The following is a 23699-nucleotide window of genomic DNA, read 5'->3' as shown; positions in this document are numbered from 1 at the left end:
GTCATGGAATTGATGTAGAACACTTCCATTTAAAAATCTCCCTCAAATAATCCCTCTCCTTTGCCATACCAGAAGCATCATTCCAAAACAGAAGCAGCCTGGATACCTGAGCCACCAGTCAAAGGAGAACTGCCAGGCCAGTATCTGATAAGTAACACCTACACTTTTGAGCAACTTTGTTCAGTTGCTCAGTTGTGTTGACTCGTTGCGACCCCATGGACTACAGCACGCCAGGCTTTCCTGTCCTTCAACATCTCCCAGAGATTGCGCAAACACTGAACTTAGTGTTTAAGAATTTTATTATGTCAAGACACTGAACGACTCATAGCATTTGTTATAGTAGGTAGAGTTACTCGTTCAGATTAATACAATTGTTTTAAAAATATGCAGTGGTTAGAACGAAACCGAAGAATGAAAATAAAACTGTAAAAATGGTGGAATTTACAGTCCTTTTTTCCTTGTCCAAAAATTACATAGCAAGCTATTTCAGTATATAGTATATATACTGGTATATAGTTGGTATATAGTTACATACTCGTACATAGCTGTATATAGTTATATACTAGCTGAAATAGCCAGAACTAATATCAATGTAGTTTTAATCCTAATACAATATTCCTGCCATTATACCATTTTTCTTCTTTTACAGTTTTTAACATAAGTCAACTGATTATGTCAAAGTGTCTTTTGCCTAATATGTATTCAAAAGATGCTTGGGATTCTGAATCAAATATCTGATGTCCTCTTAGAATTATCACTTACGGAAGAATCCACATTTCAGTATGAGGAAATGAATTCAAAGAAACCATGCAATTCTAAAAATGAGTCCATATACACAAAGAATTACAGATATGATAAGATATGAACTGGGTCCAAATTTTACCACAAGACTAAAGGAATCAATTATATTTTAAAGACAAGCAAATTAGTACTAGATACTAGACTCAAGTAACCTATTTCAAATGACAGCTACTGAATAATTAAACATTATAAAGGAATGATAAATTTATCATTGTAAGGCTCAGCTATCCAAAAGAACTAGCCAAAAGACATGTTTCTTCAATATATGTAACAACTGCTCAAGAAATATTTTCAGACAGCATGACAACTTAGTTTTCTAATAAGCAATACTAGCAAAGGATGCAGAGAATCATTTGTGTTACAAAAGAATAAAAATGAGATCTAACGATCTGTGGGTGGCAAGTCCAGATTCTCTTACCTTTGTATACCTTTTCAGTGTTACACAAGTGAAGTGTGAAGTAGGTATCAAGGAGCTGATGGCCATTCCTATTAACAATGTTCCGGGCAGCAATGTTCCGAAGATGTCTAAGACGACGCTGAAACATAAAGAAGAACAAAAAAAGAGGAGTATTCAGTTTTTCCCTCTTCTAAAACTTTCTGAAAGCTACAATTCAAAGATAAAATTTAGTAAGTTGTCCCAGTCATTTATTTGTTGAGCCAGCAACCTTAACCCAGTCTTTTATTTATGCCTCAATATCTCTTCTGTTAAATAGGAGTTATTCTTACCCTATATCATTTACAAAGCTGTTGGAAGCATGAAATAACAGAAATGAAATATTCTTGAAAAGTATAAATATTATATAAATCCTATATACCTGTAGAATAGCATCAGTATTTCCTGGAATATTAACTAAGCAGTAATTTGCTTTTTTCCCATCAGAAGGATGCAAAGTCCAACTCACACCAACACAAAATTAGCAATTATTACATACACACAGCTCTGTTGCTAGTTCAGTCTGATGCCAGATCATCTGTTACAACCAAGAAAAGAAGGCAAAGACAAAAAAAAAAAAAAGTAACTAACACTGTTCACTTCATCAGGCCAGTAACCCAACTGTTGTCAGCTTAAATTCTCACTCGACCAGCAGTCAACCAGTCCCTATTTTTTCATCAGGCCTTCCTCCAACTAGATGCAAAAATTATTTGAAGTCATAAGTGTTGGAAATGCAAAAGCTCCAAAAGCAATAGGAGAAATCAACAAAAAATATAAGATGCCTAAGTGTTAGATGTGCAGTTGTGTCCAACTCTGCGACCCCATGAACTGTAGTCTGCCAAGCTCCTCTGTCCATGGGATTTCTCCAGGCAAGAATAATGGAGTGGGTAGGCATTCCCTTCTCTAGGGGATCTGCTCAAACCAGGGATCAAACCCGGGTCTCCTGCACTGCACGCAGATTCTTTACCACTGAGCTACAGAGTACAGAATACCTTAAGATACCTTAACAGATAGCCAAGTCATTTGGGAAAAACATAAATACAGTATACTAACACATATATATGGAATTTAGAAAGATGGTAACAATAACCCGGTGTACGAGACAGCAAAAGAGACACTGATGTATAGAACAGTCTTATGGACTATGTGGGAGAGGGAGAGGGTGGGAAGATCTGGGAGAATGGCAATGAAACATGTAAAATATCATGTAGGAAACGAGTTGCCAGTCCAGGTTCGATGCATGATGCTGGATGCTTGGGGCTGGTGCACTGGGACGGCCCAGAGGGATGGTATGGGGAGGGAGGAGGGTTCGGGATGGGGAACACATGTATACCTGTGGCGGATTCATTTTGATATTTGGCAAAACTAATACAATTATGTAAAGTTTAAAAATAAAATAAAAAAAAAAAAAAAATAAAAAAAAAAACAGAAAAGTTGGCAGTCAAGTCTGAGCACAACAGATTCATTCTCAATAGCTAGTCCCCTGTGTCAGATTATTTCAGAGACTGAAAAATAGAAACCAAGTGCTCAGTTTTAAAATATGCTTAAAGCTTTCCCTTTAGGCCGAAAGCCCACTTTGCTGCGGTAAGTCCATCATCAATTACAGGTGCAGTCAGCCAGCAAAGCACAGTTCTTCCTTTCCATGCACACAGCAACCTAATCCTTTCTCCCAGTCTAGAGGTTAAGATTCTTGGACAGAGAAGGTTATTGTCTAATAAATTTATTTAACATTCTAAGTATGAAAAACCCCCAAATGTGTTTATAAAAAGTTCTTAGGGGTTACTTTAAAAGACTTATATTTCTACAATCTGCCAAAGGTTTCCATTTCACACCCTAGATTACAGTGACAATTTCCTCCAACCACATATTTTTCATTAGCCTTCTGAGACAAGACTTTAAATTGACAGGAACCACTAATAGCCTACATACATAATAATCACATCTATTTTGCCAAAAGATTCCAATCTTGGTCCTCTATTCAAAGACCTGAAAACATTACCCACAGCCTCCGGCATAAAGTACAAACTTCCCATTATTCCCTTCAAAGCCTTGCACAATCCAACCTCTCCATACTTGATCCTTACTTCCCACTAGATCTTCCACACACCTAACCCCCGGTCACAAGTGACTGTTTACTGTTCCATGAAAAAGATCATGTAAGGTCCTAGATCCATGTTTTTGCCAATGCTAGCTCCTCAGAGCTATCTACTGAGATTACCATATGGATTTTATCTTTCAATTTGTTTATATGATGTATCACACCAATTGATTTGTGTATACTGAAAAATCTTTGCATCCCTGAGATAAACCCCACTTGACCATGGTGTATGAATCTTTCAATGTATTGTTAGAGTCTGTCTGCATTTTGCTCAGGATTTTGGCATCTGTGTTCATCAGTGATATTGGCCTGTAATTTACTTTTTTTGTGATATCTGAAGCACTAAGATAAGTATTTTCATTAAACAACTGAAACAAACAAAGGAAATCAACACTCGGGTAAATTATGGATGTAATCTTGGTGAAGGCAGTAAATATACACGGGGACCTCTTGTGACCTTTGTCTTGGTTTCCTCTTTAAAATATTCATTCCAATTTTATCATAAAGCTGATTATTTTTAAAAATATTAAACATGCGAAATGCCAGGCTGTATGATGCACAAGCTAAAATTAAGACTGCCGGGAGAAATATCAATAACCTCAGATACGCAGATAACACCACACTTATGGCAGAAAGCGAAGAAGAACTAGAGAGCCCCTTGATGAAAGTGAAAGAGGAGAATGAAAAAGCTGGCTTAAAATTCAACATTCAGAAAACTAAGATCATGGCATCTGGTCCCATCACTTCATGGCAAATAGATGGAGAAACAGTAGAAGGTGAGAGACTTTATTTTGGGGGCTCCAAAATCACTGCAGATGGTGACTGCAGCCATGAAATTAAAAGATGCTTGCTCCTTAGAAGAAAAGCTGTGATCCAACCTAGACAGCTTATTAAAAAGCAGAGACATTACTTTGCCAACAAAGGTCCGTCTAGTCAAAGCTATGGTTTTTCTAGTAGTCATGTATATGAGAGTTGGACCATAAAGAAGGCTGAGCACTGAACAACTGATGCTTTTGAACTGTGGTGTTGGAGAAGGCTCTTGAGAGTCCTTTGGACTGCAAGGAGATCCAACCAGTCCATCCTAAAGGAAATCAGTCCTGAATATTCATTGGAAGGGCTGATGCTGAAGCTGAAACTCCAATACTTTGGCCACCTGATGCAAAGAACTGACTCACTGGAAAAGACCCTGATGCTGGGGAAAACTGAAGGCAGGAGAAGGGAACGACAGAGGATGAGATGGTTGGATGGCATCACAGACTCGATGGACCTGAGTTTGAGCAAGCTCTCAGAGTTGGTGATGGACAGGGAAGCCTGGCATGCAGCAGTCCATGGGGTCGCAAAGAATCAGACATGACTGAGCAACTGAACTGAAACTTTAATAAATTAGATTAACAATATTAATAATATGCCAAAGGACCTACTATGCACAGGGAACTATACTCAACATTTTGTAATGATCTACTAGAAAAGAAAATATAAAGAAGAGTATATTTTTTAAAAAAAAGATAAAGAAGAATATATATGGGACTTCCCTGGTGGTCCAGTGGTTAAGAATCTGCCATCTAATGCAGGGAACTAAGATCCCACATGCCACGGGACAACTAAGCTTCGTGAGCCACAGCTACTGAGCCCGCACTCTATAGCCCATGCTCTGCAACAAGAGAAGCCTGTGACCTGCAGCTAGAGAACTCCCCGCCTGCCACAACTAGAGAAAGCCTGCATACTGCAATGAAGAGCCAATGCAGTCAAAAATAAAGAAACAGAAGAATGTGTGTGTGTGTTTGTCTATATAACTGAGTCACTATGCTGTACACCTGGAACTAACAGGATATTATAAATCAACTAAACCTCAATAAAAATAAATAAGAATTAATAATAATAATTATTATATGCTAATGTTAATTTTTAGTTTTGAAAAATGTAAAATGGTAATGTATGATACTAGCCTTAGGGAAAACTGAACAAAGAGAATTCTGTGTACTGTCTTTGCAACTTCTCTGTAAATCTAAAATTATTCCAAAATTTTAAAAAATGATAAGCTATTTATTGCCTTTTTTCAGAACTAGGAGTGGAAAGGGGACAAAGAATGCCAGTAAAACAACACTTCACAAATATTATTTAAACAGAGCTCCTCTCTTCCATCCCCACCCATTCATCTCCTTCCTTCAGTCTCCCATCTCCTTCCTTCCTCCCCTTCCCCCAAGGTTTAATGCAATTAAAAAGAAACACTGGAAGGTTAAACCAGAAACTCAGAAAATGACCTATGGGGGTGAGAAGAGGTTGGAAGGAACAGAGATATAAGCAAGACTTCCCTGATACTTCGCTATGTGGTTTTGCCTTCTGTACCGTAAGAATGATTTACATAATCAAAAAATAAAGTTAAATAAGAAAAGTTTAACCTAGTCAAAAATATAACAGCAATACCAAAAATTACCACCAGTCTTAGGCTATATCACCCACCTTTGCCCAAATTACTACCCTATGAACCTAGGAAATATTAAAGAAATCAAGGTGACCTAAAGGATCCTCTCTAGTTCTCAGTTCTCCAGAACATCTGTACTTGACCAAAACAATGTATAATTACAGATAGTTTCAAATATTTGTCTGTTTTTCCAACTAGACTAAAAGTTCTATACGGGTGAGATTTGTTTTATTAACTGCTGTATCTCTAGCACCTAGATGAATAACTAGCAAACAGTAGGAACACAACAAATGGTTTTTGATTGAATTTATACATGTCCAAAATCACTGCAGATGGTGACTTCAGCCATGAAATTAAAAGATGCTTACTCCTTGGAAGGAAACTTATAACCAGCCTCGACAGCATATTGAAAAGCAGAGACATTACTTTGTCAACAAAGGTCCATCTAGTCAAGGCTATGGTTTTTCCAGTGGTCATGTATAGATGTGAGAGTTGGACTATAAAGAAGGCTGAGTGCTGAAAAATTTATGCTTTTGAACTGTGGTGTGGGAGAAGACTCTTGAGAGTCCCTTGGACTGCAAGAAGATCCAATCAGTCCATCCTAAAGGAGATCAATCCTGGGTGTTCACTGGAAGGCTGATGTTGAAACTGAAACTCCAATACTTTGGCCATCTGATGCGAAGAGTTGACTGATTGGAAAAGAATCTGATGCTGGGAAAGATTGAGGGCAGGAGGAGAAGGGGATGACAGAGGATGAGATGGTTGGATGGCATCACCAACTCAATGGGCATGGATTTGGGTGAACTCCAGGAGTTGGTGATGGACAGGGAGGCCTGGTGTGCTGTGGTTCATGAGGTCGCAAAGAGTTGGACACGACTGAGCAACTGAACTGAACTGATACATATCCAGACAATTAACACAGTCAAGAAGGGCTTGGTATGACCTAGGTCGTGCAATGAACCTGAGTGGCCTGGAACCCATAGTGGATTGTGACACCCACCCATGAGATGGTGGGAGAATACAGAGCACTTCAAACCTAAGACTGGACCTCAGAACTGAAAGTGGGGGTCAAATCTTAGCAGTGCTTCTGGACTACAGCAAATTCTCAGCATTCACCTACCTACCTGTAACTGTACCAAGGTATACCAGGCACCAGGAATTCATGGCCTGGAGGCAACATCGAGCATAAATGTACTGCTTTAGACCTTGTCTAAACAGAATTAAATATCAGATTATCTCTTCAATGGCCCATCCAAAGATAAATTCAAATCTGTCTTATGATCTAAACTGGCTCAAATATCTCAGAAAAGTAAAAACAGTAAGTAATTAAAATTTATGCCAACTTTGGAATTACTCTTTGTTTTTGGCTGTGCTGGGTCTTCATTATTATGCATGCACTTTCTCTAGTTGCAGCACGTGGGATTCTCATTGTGGTGACATCTCTTATTGCAGAGCATGGGCTCTAGAGCACAGGCTCAGTAGCTGTGGCCCACGGGCTGAGCTGACCTATGCCATGTGGAATCCTCCTGGACTAGGGATCGAACAGTGTTCCCCGCATTGGCAGGTGGGGATTCTTAACCACTGGACCACCAGGAAAGTCCCAGATTACTCTTTAAGATAACATTCCATGCAGTTTCTTAAACTGCCCAATCACCTCACACTTTCTTAAAGCTTTAAGCATTCACAGTTAAAAAAGGCTCTTTGCATCTCTTTCTACAGCAGTAGCTTTAGGCAGCCAATTATACTCTAAAAACATCTATTCCCAAATTTGAATAGATTTTAATTTTTAAGTTGGAATTAAAATGGCTTTAAAGTCTTTGAAGCACTACCTAAAAAACATTCTATATCAAGGTTAAAAACAATCACTAGAATAAAATCTTATTCAGCTTTTATTTGCAAGACTGATGTATTATAGCTAGAGCACAATTCTGCTACCTGAAATGTTGGCAGTGGGAAAGAAACCGGAATGATCCTAAATCCCTCAACCTTTTTTTTCTTTTTTAAACAAATCTCTCAAGTATAAATTCTAAAACAAGACTTCATTGGCATGTTTTCTAGATTTGAAACATCTGCTTAAATAAACAAGCATTACACTAGTATGATTGTAAATTGATGCCCCTAAAGAATCTAAAAGGGTTGGATTTTCTTGTTAACAGTACTAATGTTCTTAGAAAACTGCTTTAAAACCTGAGTGAAAGTCACTCAGTCGTGTCCGACTTTGCGATCCCATGGACTATACAGTCCATGGAATTCTCCAGGCCAGCATACTGGAGTGGGTAGCCTTTCCATTCTCCAGGGGATCTTCAAACCCAGGTCTCCCGCATTGCAGGCGGACTGTTTACCAGCTGAGCCACAAGGGAAGCCCAAAATGTACCCACAGTAGATTAAAGAACTTTTTCTGCCTTTTAAAATTTTGCTGTTTTATCTTGCCCAGCATCTATTTGGTTTAAAAAACAAACAAACAACAAAAAAGAACAAAAACACCTCAGATATTCCTCTGTAGAACTACCCTCCTCTGCTATCAATCTACTGTAGAATTAATCCCACTTCCAACTCCAAGGAGGATCATGTGACTCAGGTCAGGTCAATCAGCCCTGATCATTCCCTCCCCCTGACCATAACAACACAATTAGGATCCATGGAAAACCTAGAAGTTGTATTAAATAGTCGATTAAATTCTTTTTCCCCGCTACTGGCCCAGAACCTGGAAGGATATAGGGCTAGAGATGCTGGCTGTCATCTTTACATCATAGTGAAACCTGAGATGGAAACTGCAAGAGAGCAGAGTTCAGAAACCTGGAGCAAGACAGAAATAAGGCATTCCAAGAGTAAGGTAAGAGATACAAACTACTATGTACAAAATGGATAAGCAACAAGGATGCAGTGTATAGCAGAGGGAATTACAACCATTATCTTGTAACAACTATTCATGGAGTATAACCTGCAAAAAGCAGAATCACTATGCTCTACGCCTGAAATTAATATTAAGTCAACTATACTTTAATAACGGAGAAGGCAATGGCACTCCACTCCAGTACTCTTGCCTGGAAAATCCCATGGACGGAGGAGCCTGGTAGGCTGTAGTCTATGGGGTCGCTAAGGGTCGGACACAACTGAAGCGACTTAGCAGCAGCAGCAGCAGCATACTTTAATAAAAAAAATAAAAGTCCTGCCAAAAGAATTTTAGTCTCTGTCAGTACTAAGTGAAGTACTGAGCAACTTCACTTTCACTTTTCACTTTCATGCATTGGAGAAGGAAATGGCAACCCACTCCAGTATTCTTGCCTGGAGAATCCCAGGGACGGGGGAGCCTGGTGGGCTGCCGTCTATGGAGTCGCACAGAGTCGGACATGACTGAAGTGACTTAGCAGCAGTATACTTTAATAAAAAAAATAAAAGTCCTGCCAAAGGAATTTTAGCCTCTGTCAGTATGACCAAATCCTACCTAAAATGAGAATAATGACAGAAACCAACCCTGTCCTGATAAAACTGTTGAAGATTATAACTAGAGAACACTTATATCATAACTGTTTATCAAGAATTTTTCCCACTAACAGGTTAGTAAATGAAAAGTAACATTCTAATTTAGCTGCAAGGTACAAAGAAATGTTTTGTTAAACATCCCCATATTTTAGAAAATGGTAATTTCTGATGGGTCAATCCATTTTTATTGATACAATTTTGAACCTCATCCTTGGTGACAGCAAGTCGAAACAACACCTCAGAACTAAAAGAAAACCAAAGCAACTTTTAGTAGTAAAGTAGGCCACTGGTGTTCTATGTTCTCCCCAAATGTTATCTTTCCTTTGCTGGTATCTAAACTTGGTCATGGGGTCGCAAAGAGTCAGACACGACTGAGCAACTGAACTGAACTGAAACTTGGTCTGGCTTCTGAGGTATAAAAATGAGCAAAGAGAAATGTGATGTGTTCCTCCTCTCTGCTGGAGAGTGACTCAGGGAGACTGATGATGGCTATCCTCCTCCCTCCTGGCACTCCTTGCTTATTAAAACAAGAGTAACTAAGTGTCTCGCTGTTCACTGAACCCAGGGTAGGCAAAGCGTGAGCGAGGAAGCAGATAGGAAGAAGCTGAAAGAAGATGCGAGGAGCCATAAGAACTGCGAACATTCTTTATTCGCAGCAGCAAGGCAGACATGCTTTATCCTCTAATGGCTGCCGCTGCCACAAGACACAGCAAGGGCTTTTCAGGTGGTGCTCATATAGGCATGATGCGCATGCCCAGTGCTATAAATGACCTCAGCTGTTAAATAACCATGCATAGAAACTGTTACAGAATGTGGGGCCAGAGCAAGGGAACATGGGGCGGGAGTGAAAGGGAGTTGGGCGAGACAGCCTGACCACCGCCATCATGGCTAACTGCTCTTTCCCAACACCGTGGTTCTTAAATATAAAGACTCCACAAATCTCCATCACCAAACTAAACTACCACCCACCACATACCTTTTATGGCTCCCAAGACCACAGTGAGGTATCTTCTAAGCAAATTTTGAGTCTAATATGCATAGCTCTACAAGAGCTCTTACAAATCAACAATACAATCCATCAACTATCAGTTCAGATCAGATCAGTTGCTCAGTCATGTCCGACTCTTTGCGACCCCATGAATCGCAGCACGCCAGGCCTCCCTGTCCATCACCAACTCCTGGAGTTCACTCAGACTCAAGTCCATCGAGTCAGTGATCCCATCCAGCCATCTCATCCTCTGTCGTCCCCTTCTCCTCCTGCCCCTAATCCCTCCCAGCATCAGTCTTTTCCAATGAGTCAACTCTTCGCATGAGGTGGCCAAAGTACTGGAGTTTCAGCTTTAGCATCATTCCCTCCAAAGAAATCCCAGGGCTGATCTCCTTCAGAATGGACTGGTTGGATCTCCTTGCAGTCCAAGGGACTCTCAAGAGGTCCTATAGAAAAGGGGGCAAAGGATATAAAAAGGCAGACCACCAGAAAAGAAATGGAAATGGTCAGTAACCATATGAGAAGATGCATAATCCTACTCATAAAGATATGCACACCAAAACAAATAGTCCAGCTTATGGAGACTGCAGTTTCCAAAGAATGGTCCCACAAATACATCCCATCCCACATGCTCGCTTCCAGTGTGAGGCTGCCACTTCTCCTGTACGAAACGAGGTCTATGTTCCCTCCCCCTTAAATGACAACAGGCCTGTGACTATGGTAGAAATGATGTCATGTGACTTCTGAAGCTGAATCACAAAGTTACCTGGACCTCTTTATTGGATGCTCTTTCTCAGAATTCAGTCATCCCTCGGTAAGGATCTCTAGTCTTTCCCATTCTATTGTTTTCTTCTATTTCTTTGCACTGATCACTGAGGAAGGCTTTCTTATCTCTCTTTGCTGTTCTTTGGAATTCTGCATTCAAATGGGTATATCTTTCCTTTTCCCCTTTGCTTTCCACTTCCCTTCTTTTCACAGCTATTTGTAAGGCCTCCTCAGATAGCCATTTTGCTTTTTTGCATTTCTTTTTCTTGTGGATGGTCTCGATCCCTGTCTCCTGTACAATGTCACAAACCTCTGTCCATAGTTCATCAGGCACTTCTGTCTATCGGATCTAGTCCCTTAGATCTATTTCTCACTTCCACTGTATAATGGTAAGGGATGTAATTTAGGTCATACCTGAACAGTCTAGTGGTTTTCTCCACTTTCTTCAATTTCAGTCTGAATTTGGCAATAAGGAGTTCATGATCTGAGCCATAGTCAGCTCCCAGTCTTGTTTTTGCTGACTGTATAGAGCTTCTCCATCTTTGGCTGCAAAGAATATAATCAATCTGATTTTGGTGTTGGCCATCTGGTGATGTCCATGTGTAGTCTTCTCTTGTGTTGTTGGAAGATGGTGTTTGCTATGACCAATGCATTCTCCTGGCAGAACTCTATTAGCCTTGGCCCTGCTTCATTCCGTACCCCAAGGCCAAATTTGACTGTTACTCCAGGTGTTTCTTGACTTCCTACTTTTGCATTCCAGTCCCCTATAATGAAAAGGATATCTTTTGGGGGTGTTAGTTCTAGAAGGTTTTGTAGGTCTTCATAGAACTATTCAATTTCAGCTTCTTCAGCATTACTGGTAGAGGCATAGACTTGGATTACCATGATATTGAATGGTTTGCCTTGGAAACGAACAGAGATCATTCTGTCATTTTTGAGACTGCATCCAAGTACTGCATTTCGGACTCTTTTGTTGACTACAATGGCTACTCCATTTCTTCTAAGGGATTCCTGCCCACAGTAGTAGATATAATGGTCATCTGAGTTAAATTCACCCATTCCAGTCCATCTTAGTTCACTGATTCCTAGAATGTCGATGTTCACTCTTGGCATCTCCTGTTTGACCACTTCCAATTTGCCTTGATTCATGGACCTAACATTCCAGGTTCCTATGCAATATTGCTCTTTTCAGCATTGAACCTTGGCAGAAAGTGAAGAAGAACTAAAGAGCCTCTTGCTAAAAGTGAAAGAGGAGAATGAAAAAGTTGCCTTAAAGCTCAACATTCAGAAAACTAAGATCATGGCATCCAGTCCCATCATTTCTTGGCAAATAGATGGGGAAACAGTGGAAACAGTGGCTGACTTTATTTTTCTGGGCTCCAAAATCACTGTAGATGGTGACTGCAGCCATGAAATTAAAAGACGCTTACTCCTTGGAAGGAAAGTTATGACCAACCTAAACAGCATATTCAAAAGCAGAGACATTATTCTGCCAACAAAGGTCCATCTAGTCAAGGCTATGGTTTCTCCAGTAGTCATGTATGGATGTGAGAGTTGGACTATAAAGAAAGCTGAGCACAGAAGAATTGATGCTTTTGAACTGTGGTGTGGGAGAAGACTCTTGAGAGTCCCTTGGACTGCAAGGAGATCCAACCAGTCCATCCTAAAGGAGATCAGTCCTGGGTGTTCACTGGAAGGACTGATATTGAAGCTGAAACTCTAATACTTTGGCCACCTGATGTGAAGAACTGACTCACTGGAAAAACCCTGATGCTGGCAGATTGAGGGCAGGAGGTGAAGGGGATGACAGAGGATGAGATGGTTGGATGGCATCACCGACTCAATGGACATGGGTTTGGGTGGACTCCGGGAGTTGGTGATGGACAGGGAAGCCTGGCGTGCTGTGGTTCATGGGGTCGCAAAGAGGCGGACGTGACTAAGCGACTGAACTGAACTCAACTCGGTGAAGATGCCAAGCAGCCACATGTTAAAGGCCTGGAAGGTGTTCTGCTCAGTCCCAGCTAAGAGCGTCCAGCTTAACCTGACACACAAATGACCATTTCAGCACCGAGCAGTTGAGATGCCAGAAACGGCATCAAGTAAAGCACAGACAAGTTGTTCTCACCCAGTCCGAAACAAAACTTTTCATGAGCAAAATAAATGATGATGTTTTATGCCACAAAATTTTTTGTTTGTTACTCAGCAATATAAAACAAAGAAATCTATTAACCAAACAGTTTAGTTTCTGTCAGGTTGGTACTAGTAAGGAAAATGATGTTGGGGAAAATATAAACTGGTCCATTTTGGAAGGAGGGTGATTTAGCAACAATTACCAAAGTGTATATAATATTTGACCAAGCAATTCCACAAATCACAAAAATGTGTGCAAATATTAGTTATAAAAGCAAAAACTGAAAAACCACTCTTGAATTGTGGCATATTCATACAGTGGAAAATTACATAACCATTACAAAAACAAAGTGATAATATGAAACACAAACAAAAGAGCAAAAACTTTTAAATGTACACAAAACTACTACTGTACACCCTGAGTGATGTAGATCAAGGGTTGGTCAACTTGTTTTAAAAGGTTCCGAAAGTAAACATTTCAAGCTTTTCAGGGTGCATTCTGTCTCTGCAAATTCTTTGGGTTTAAACATGGTTGTTTATAATCCTTTAGCCATGTCAAAATCTTTCTTATTTCATCAGTGGTTACAAAAAGCAATGACCATTAGCCACACTTTGCTAACCCTTAACGTAGAAAATCACTGAGTTATGAGACTTTTTAAAGTAGAATTTGATTTGAAAAAGTAGTCAAACTTGTTCTGAGTATCTTTCCCCTTCCCTATTCTTAATTCACTTCCTTTTCAGATCCAGCCTTTACTCTCAGCATGGGACCAGGCTAAAGGGCATGGAAGAATTAAGGCCCAGGTTAACTCAGGTTACTGCTACTTTGGCACACTTTTTTGAGGGGCAACAAAAGCAAACCTGAGAGAAAATGTTTCCCACATTTCCACAGAAGGTAAAAATGCTGAATTACCAAATCAAGAATGTAAGCTTGATAAATTAGGTCAGTCTTTTTAAAACAAAAAAGCCCGTTCTATATTACAGAATTCTATTTCATCTAATCTTTTGATCCCACCTGAAAGACTCATTGTGAAAAGTTTTGAAAGAACACAAAAATGCTTTAAAACTACCACTTGGGGTTACTGGATAGAAAGCAAATGATGCCAACAGGCAATGTTACAGATTTAAACAAACCATCAACTCTAAAGTCTCATAAAACACTTTACAGCTCCTGTTCCTAATTGAGAACTTTCTCTGACATAAATTACACAACCTCGGACCCAAAGCCCTCATTTTGACATTAACTCTCCTCTCACCCAAGTTCAAGTAAGTCCTAGAACTTAATTCAGTCACTTACTAAGCACTAACAGCCTTCTCCACAAGAAAAGACAAAATTCAATAACCTCAGATATGCAGATGACACCACCCTTATGGCAGAAAGTGAAGAGGAACTAAAAAGCCTCCTGATGAAAGTGAAAGTGGAGAGTGAAAAAGTTGGCTTAAAGCTCAACATTCAGAAAGCGAAGATCATGGCATCCGGTCCCACCACTTCATGGGAAATAGATGGGGAAACAGTGGGAACAGTGTCAGACTTTATTTTTCTGGGCTCCAAAATCACTACAGATGGTGACTGCAGCCATGAAATTAAAAGACGCTTACTCCTTGGAAGGAAAGTTATGACCAACCTAGATAGCATATTCAAAAGCAGAGACATTACTTTGCAACAAAGGCCCGTCTAGTCAAGGCTATGGTTTTTCCAGTGGTCATGTATGGATGTGAGAGTTGGACTGTGAAGAAGGCTGAGCGCCGAAGAATTGATGCTTTTGAACTGTGGTGTTGGAGAAGACTGTTGAGAGTCCCTTGGGCTGCAAGAAGATCCAGCCAGTCCATCCTGAAGGAGATCAGCCCTGGGATTTCTTTGGAAGGAATAATGCTAAAGCTGAAACTCCAGTACTTTGGCCACCTCATGCGAAGAGTTGACTCATTGGAAAAGACTCTGATGCTGGGAGGGATTAGGGGCAGGAGGAGAAGGGGACGACAGAGGATGAGATGGCTGGATGGCATCACTGACTCGATGGACGTGAGTCTGAGTGAACTCCGGGAGTTGGTGATGGACAAGGAGGCCTGGCGTGCTGCGATTCATGGGGTCGCAAAGAGTCGGACACGACTGAGCGACTGATCTGATCTGATCTATAGCTCTGAACTTTCTATACTTCTTAGACATTTTGACTCTGGCTTGGTTTTTTTTAATCTCCATCCTATTTACCCCCAGTCTAGGGGGAAAGTCCAAACTTGCCCTTTCCCCCCATGATTCTTGAGGAGAACTGCTCTAAAAAACAGGTCTTTGCAGCGACAGACCCAGTATTGTTCTCGGTGAGTGTCTGTCTCTCACCCTCCCTCTCTTATTCCCCTTTCTTCTATTTTCCTCTCCAGACTATGCTAGGAACTGTGGAGGTACAAACATGGGATTCCCCAGGTTCAGAGTACGTAATCTTTCTAAAGAACTGGAGTTTGTGCACACCAAAGAAAGCTAGTCTGAGGTAAAAGTATCCAGCATATACTTTCAAAGAGCATTTAATTAAAGAACCGTTACTATAGAAATATAAGACCGAACAAGATAGACACAGAACTATAAAGGATGACCGGGAGGATAAACACTGGAAGACAGAAGACAAGTGGCCCAAGTACACAGTAACATCGTGCTTGCAATCTGCTTCAAATTAATCAGGGTGAGGCAAGTAGTTAGGCATACAGATAAAAGCCCTACCATGAGGTGACAGTTATTGATGGTTATTACCAATAACAAGTAATAGGTACTTCGGAGTTTATTATCCCACCCTCCCGTATGTATGCATTTCAATATACATTGATACATAAAATATACATATAGATACTTCATTATTCATTGAAATTTCCATAATAAAAAAGTTTTAAAATAGTATCAATAAGAACAGAAAGGATAAGACTATATAGGAGCGCAAAGACAAAATTGGGCTTAATGGGGATACTAATTAGATAACGGATATGGTTGAGGACAAACAGAAGATTGTTAAAAGAAATAAAGGAAAAATAAAAGAGAAATAAGAACTAATCAATAAAATTGTTAGGACAATAGAGTAGCCATCAGTAAAGGGAAAGGGAAGGAAAGAAAAGAAATATCTACATATATCAAATTTCAGGTGGCTTAAAAACATTCAAATGTAAATAATTAAAGCATAATAAAAGTTCCAAAAGAAACCATGAAGAATTATTTTATAACCTCAAAGGTCTAAGAATGACATAAAACTCTGAAGCTATAAAAAGAGGGGGAAAAAAAATCAATAAAATTTCCTACATAAAATGTTTTTAAATTATGCATGACAAAAACTATCATATGCAAAGTCAAAAAAAAAAAAAAACCTAACAAAAAAATTTCAATTCTTATAACAAAGACGATTTCACTAAAACACAGAGTTCATATGGGAATCCCCTGGTGGTCCAGTGGTTAGGACTCAGTGCTTTCATTGACAGGGGCCTGGTTTTAATCCCTAGTCAGGGAACTAAGATCCCACAAGCTATGAGGCACAGCCAAAAATAAAATAAAACTGTTCATAGAACAAAAAGCCCAACAACCCAACAGAAAAACTGACAAAGAATATTAACAGATTAATTCACAGAAGATACAAATAGCACTTTAGAAGAGATTCTCAACCTCACTCATAAGAGACTCATAATGCAACTTAAAACTACACTAAAATTGGCACAGATCACAAAGTCTGATAACATATTCAGAGACAGGCAGTGGCAAAACAGACACTTTCCTGAAAAAAGTATAATTGGTAAAACCTCTAAAAGATGGCACAATTATAAATACATATATGTTACTTCCACACCTGTATTAAAAACACACTTGCAGATATACAACATGATATATGTAATACAATACTAGCAAAACCTGGAAATACGTTAAATGTTCATCAATAGGGGACTGCTGATGTATATACATATCCTACACTGGAACAGTGTGGGACCATAAAGAGTAAATTATGTGGCAGCTTTCTGAGCACTGATATGTAACAATCTGTATAATACACTATTAGTTGTTTTAAAAAATAGTACAGTTTATACATAATGTTTAATAAGTCATCATTTGTGTTTAACAGGAAAAAAGAATATAATTCTTTAATGATAGGAGAAGCATAAAATATAACTGATAACACTGGTTGTCCAAGCAAAGGGAAAGTGGGTATTTGGGACACAGAGTGGTATGAACTCTTCACTGTATCCTCATATATTGCTGAGCTGTAATCCATATGAATATATAATCTATTTTTTAAAATAAAACTAAATTTACATTTTTAAGTAAAGAGATGGCAACCAACCCTCAAGCCGGGGTATCCATGACAGCCATTACCAGAAGCGGTGTGACATCGTGGTAAGGGAGTCAGTAATCCTGAACTCGAGGGTGGTTCTAACCACTTACTAGTGAGTAAGTCACGGAGTCCCTCTGAGCCTATTTCCTCTTCCATAAAATAGAAACATTTCCTGCATGCTTACCTCTGTGGGTTATTTTAAGAATCAAATGAAATTATGGATATAAAAGCTCTCTGAAAAATCAAAGTATTTTAAGAATATAAAGTACGAACAGAAATACGGATGTCAAGAAAGGGATGTGGTTAGTGTTAAGACGACGAATTGATTTAGGCGTTTTCTAATCTGAAGTAAAGAGACAGATTTAGAATTTATCTATCTAAATAGAGATAATAAAGTCACAGGAGTATAACAGATCTCCAAAGAAAAACATTAAATAAATAGAATTATAGAACTGAAAAGGATCCTGAAAGCCATCTAAACCTTTGCTATGCAGTATTACCTGGGAACTTCGAAATGTGGAATTTCAGGTCCCACTACAAACCTGACTCAGTCTGAATCTACATTTTAACAAGCTCCCCTGGCAGTCTGTTTTACTAAGCATTAATCTAAGCCATTTTGCTTATTTTTTAGATAATAAAATTAAGGCCTTAAGTAAATGGGCCCACCCATGTTTACGCTGTTAGTAAAGAGCAAATTCAAGATTTGCACCCAGGTCTGATCCCCTAGGCCATGTGTACATGTACACCATGCACGTGATTGTTTCAAAACCTTCGAGACATCCTTGCCAGGCAGATATCCCATGCCCCAACTCTCATTTCTAATCAGCGATCCACCCCATCAATTCTTCCTTCACAATATCTCAGGCACATGTTTCTTCTTTTCCACACTTTTCATTTATTTTCCTAAAGCTATCATTGCTTATAGTATGAAAAACCAGCTTCCTTCTTGTACCTATATTGACTTACTCTTCTGCAAACAAGAGCTCACTTACAAACTGTAAGTTCTATACAATTCTTTAAGAAAATACAAGCTATTATGCTTTTTCTTGGGGAGGGAGGGCAGGCGGCGCCGAGGTGAACAGTATATAGGATCTTAGTTCCCAGACCAAGGATTGAACCTATGCCCCCTATAGTAGAAGCACAGAGTCCCAACCAGTGGACCACGAAGGAATGACCCATTATGCATTAAATGTTAACATGCTAATTACAGGCAGAATCTATGTTTAAAATCTACCAAGATTAGCAAACTGTAATTTCATAATCCTAACTCAGAACCTTCATGTTTTCATTTCCATTATTTCTTCCCATTACCCCTCCCTCTTTGCCCCAGAACTAACCCAGGATTCGTTACTCTAATAAGGTCCTCCCACTGTAATCAAGCTTTACTAAGTAAATCCAAAGGCCTTAAATCTTCTTTCCAGTACCATCTTCGATCCCAATCTGTTTCAATAAACTTACAACATTCACAAACATCCTCATGTCTTCATAATTCTCTCCTATACACTGTACCCTAAGAAACCAAAGCATCGGAACATTTCCTGAGCACTCATGATATGCCCGGATCTACACAATGAAATAAAAGACCAAATACCTCTGACTGCCTCTCCCACACAAATTCAGTAAGATTAAGAGCCCTGGTCTCTGCCCCATTTCCACATCTACACCAAGAAGCTTTGACTTTTTTAAGACCAAATAATATGGGAAGACTTTGATAGATGTCAGCCACAAGAGAAACAGATGAACAGGCAGATGAAGCCACCCCTAACATGAGGACTAGCTCCTGTGCAACAGCCAACACACTGAAGCACCAGGGTAAACAGTTTCAGAGACTGCTGCTGCTAAGTCGCTTCCGTCGTGTCCGACTCTGTGTGACCCCATAGACGGCAGCCCATTAGGCTCCCCCGTCCCTGGGATTCTCCAGGCAAGAACACTGGAGTGGGTTGCCATTTCCTTCTCCAATGCATGAAAGGAAAAGTGAAAGTGAAGTCGCTCAGTCGTGTCCAACTCTTAGTGACCCCATGGACTGCGGCCCACCAGGCTCCTCCGTCCATGGGATTTTCCAGGCAAGAGTACTGGAGTGGGGTGCCTTTGTTCCAGAGACTACCAGCCACAAATTGAGTTCAGTTAAATCAACCTGAGAAAAACAAAGGGCATGTGCTCCAGTCCAAAATCAGATTGTGAGCTATTTATTCCAATTTTATCAAACACTGGTTTTGTGCTGTGGTATAAACTCAGCTTAGATTTGATTCCCAGCTCTGCTATCTCATTTCAAAGTTAAAGTCGCTCAGTTGTGTCCAACTTTGAAGTCCATGGAATTCTCCAGGCCAGAATACTGGAATGGGTAGCCTTTCCCTTCTCCAAGGGATCTTCCCAACCCAGGGACTGAACCCAGGTCTCCTGCATTACAGGCAGATTACCAGCTGAGCCACAAGGGAAGCCCAAGAATACTGGAGTGGGTAGCCTATCCCTTCTCCAGGGGATCTTCCCAACACAGAGTTCCGCACCTAGGAACTCCCGCATTGCAGGCAGATCCTTTACTGTCTGAGCCACCAGGAAAGCCCTGAAGAGTAAACAGAAGAACTGCAAAGCATGAAGACACAGTACTGTCACAAATGATAGTTCAATTATATTACCATTATCACCAATCACCATACAGCTGCTTCAGCTTTTAGTGGTCAGTTTACCTGTAGCTTCGAAATCTATCCACCTAGCCTGAGCAATACAGATTTATGAAGGTAGAGATAACGATGAAACTGGAAAACTATGTTTTAAATCCAAGAAGCTAACAGAGTGAGGTAGTGGGAAAAGCTCTGAATTTAAAGCCAAAATAGCTGGAGCATGAACTCTAGCTCTTCACTGTTCTTTTCTGGGCCTTGATTCTCTCACCTGTTAAGTGGGGGAGATGGTTCTAACTACTAGGGCTAAAAATACTATGAAAATGGTTCTAAAGACATTAGCTACTAAAAACAGAAGACAGCATGACATAAAATAAAAAGGTAAGGACTTATATTTTGTCACAACTCTTGGCCCTTTTGTAGCCTCAATGACCATATGCTCCTTAAGAACCAGAACTGTCTTTTTATCCCAAGCACAGCTACACAGACATTCAATAAATGTCTGTTGAAGGAATAAAGAAATGATGAATGATGAATATCTCACACTGCCTCACAGCTCAGGCCTCAGTCTCCCCTTATTTAGAAACTTCATCAGCAGTCTTCTCCTCACCACTCTCTGCTGCTGCTGCTGCTAAGTCGCTTCAGTCGTGTCCGACTCTACTCGACCCCATGGACTGCAGCCCACCAGGCTCCTCCATCCATGAGATTTTCCAGGCAAGAGTACTGCAGTGGGGTGCCATTGCCTTCTCCGCACCACTCTCTACTCAACCACTTCTCTCATCATCCGTCTCTCCTCAAAACTATCCTCCCATCCTCACAGCACAATGCCAAGGGCAGACTGGTAAATGTGGAGAAAGTGCTGAGAGCTGGGAAATCAGTTTTACCACAATCATGGCACCAAGATTAGCTCAGACAAAAACCATCAATGGATGATAAACCTCATGGGGAGCTGGATATATGCATGGTCTCAAAGTGTCTCCCCAACAGTCTGTTTATTAGTTAGTTGCAAGGGCAGACACACATAAACAGAATTACATGTTTGAGAAATCAGACAATATCTTGACCAAGTGACCAAAATAAACATCACCAGTAAGGGACAAATGGACATCACATGCCTCCAGAAGCGATACCCTATGAAGGACACATCACCACACGTGAAATTTCAATTGAGAGGATGCATAATCTGAATCTAACCATGAGGAAATACCAGATACACAGAAAACGAATAGTCTACTTTAAAAAGGGAGGAAGCAGTCTATCTGTATTATGACATTGACACTAAAAAGAGACAAAGAAAAGTTGTAGAAATGTTCTACCTCAAAGAAGAGATGAAACAACTAAATGGAATATCTGACTCTAGACTGGAGAAGGAACTGGTGAATGAAATTTTCTATTAAGGACATTATGGGATCAACTGACAGAATATGAACCACAGATTAGATAAAAAGCATTATATCAATGTTAATTTACTGAAACTAAAAACTATACTTTGGATATAAAAGAGAACATACCTATTCTAAGAAATATATACTAAAGTATTTAAGGTCATAAAGTATGTAACTTCAAATGATTCACACATGAAAAAACCTCATCTATATCTGTATACACCTAGGAAGAGAGAGCTTGCAAATGATAAAGCAAATGGAATGTTAACAATAGATAACTCTGGGTAAAGGGTATAAAGGTGTTCTTGTGTAAGTTTTGCTTTTGCAATTTTTCAATAAGCTTGTAATTCTCTCTAAACAAAAAGTTTAAAAAAGCAAAGAAAAAAGGACTAGCTTGTACTAGCAGTAAAACCAGAAAAGGTATAAAAGGTATAGAGATTGAGAAGGAAGAAATAAAACTGTCTTTGTTCAACAGATGATATTATCATTTATGTAGAAAATCTAAGAAAATCAACCAAAAACTCCTGGATATACCAGCAACAAACAAGTAGAATTTGCATTTAGAATCATAATATCATTTACATTAATGTCCCTTCAAAGTGAAATCAGTTACATCGGTGAAAGTTGCTCAGTCGTGTCTGACTGTTTGCGACCCCATGAACTACAGAGTCCACGGAAATCTCCTGGCCAGAATATTGGAGTAGGTAGCCTTTCCCTTCTCCAGGGGATCTTCCCAACCCAGGAATCGAACCCAGGTCTCCCACATTGCAGGCAGATTCTTTACCAGCTGAGCCACCAGGGAAGCCCCACATGAAATACCTGGGTATAAATCTAACAAAACAAGAAAAAGATCTACAGGAAAACTATACAACTCTAACGAACGATAGCAAAGAACAACTAAATACATGGAGAAACACCATATATTCATGGATAGGAAGATGAAATATTGTCAAGATGTCAATTCTTTCCAATTTGATCTATAGATTCAATGCAATCCCTATTAAAACTCCAGTGAGATATTTTTTGTGAACACTGACAAACTAAATAAACAAGTAAATCAAAGGAGCAGAATACAGAGCTCAGAAAGAGACCACATAAGTATAGTTACCTGATCTTTGACAAAGGAGCAAAGCCCATACAACAGAGCAAAGATGGTCTTTTCAACAAATGGTGCTGAAATAACTGGATTTCATGCCAAAAAAAAAAAAAAAGAATCTAGACCAAACCTTACACCTTTTACAGAAACCAACTCAAAATGGACCATACACTTAAAGGTAAAAATGCAAAACTATAATTCAGAGCAGATAACATAGAAGAAATCTAGGTGACCTTGGGAATGGCAACTACTTTTCAGATACAACACCAAACACTCTCTCCATGAAAAAAATAATTGATAAATTGGACTTCATTAAAATTTAAAACTTCTGTTCTCTGAAAAACAATGTCAGAAGAATGAGAAAGCAAGCCACAGAGGAAAATATATGCAAAAGACACATCTGACAAAGGACTGTTACCCAAAATATACAAAGACTCATAAACTCAACAATAAAAAAACAAAAACAACCTGAATGAAAAATGGGCCAAAGACCTTAACAGACACCTCACCAAATAAGATACATAAGCAGCAAATAAACATATGAAAAGAGGTTCCACATCATTTTTCACTAGGGAAATGCAAACTATAACAACATGATACCGCTGCTGCTGCTAAGTCACTTCAGTCGCGTCCGACTCTGTGAGATCCCGTAGACGACAGCCCACCAGGCTCCCCCGTCCCTGGGATTCTCCAGGCAAGAACACTGGAGTGGGTTGCCATTTCCTTCTCCAATGCGTGAAAGTGAAAAGTGAAAGTAAAGTCGCTCAGTCGTATCTGACTCTTAGCGACCCCATGGACTGCAGCCTACCAGGCTCCTCCATCCATGGGATTTTCCAGGCAAGTGTACTGGAGTGGGGTGCCATTGCCTTCTCCGACATGATACCACTACACACCTATTAAAAAAGCCAAAACCCAGAAAACTGACACCACCAAATGCTGACAAGGATGTGGAACAATTTTCATTCACTGCTAGTGGGAATGTGAACTGATACAGTCATTTTGGAAGTCAGTTTGGCAGCTTCTTATGAAATTAAACTTGTAACATAAAATGCTCTTCACATACATCGCAGGCATTGTGCTCCTTGATATTTACTCAGAGGAGCTGTATGATTCCAGCTATGACTTTGTGGAACAGGTAAGACTTAGAAGACAGTAAAAGAATCAGTGGTTGCCAAGGGTTAAAAGACCAGGAGG

The 23699-nt window shown here is 39.7% G+C and overlaps 1 protein-coding gene across 14 annotated transcripts in view; it reads right to left on the bottom strand.

Moving 5' to 3' along the window:
- The window catches only part of UVRAG (UV radiation resistance associated), a 331316-nt gene that overhangs the window by 292857 nt on the left and 14760 nt on the right, over nt 1-23699 (bottom strand). For all 14 annotated transcript variants that reach the window (XR_015141562.1, XR_015141561.1, XR_015141563.1 and 11 more), the window contains exon 2: nt 1220-1337. Coding sequence is in view for 10 of the 14 variants with exons in the window: in XM_086338466.1 (XP_086194592.1) it covers nt 1220-1337 (118 nt within the window). In the remaining 4 variants the exon portion in view is untranslated. The remainder of the gene's footprint in view (nt 1-1219; nt 1338-23699) is intronic.

This window comes from Bos grunniens, chromosome 15 (genome assembly GCF_055505025.1).
Source record: "Bos grunniens cultivar Pamir isolate PY7600 chromosome 15, Bosgru_T2T1.0, whole genome shotgun sequence".
In the NCBI taxonomy this organism is placed as follows: domain Eukaryota; kingdom Metazoa; phylum Chordata; class Mammalia; order Artiodactyla; family Bovidae; genus Bos; species Bos grunniens.
Note: the sequence above shows the minus strand (reverse complement) of the source record. Positions and strands in the feature narration are given on the sequence as shown.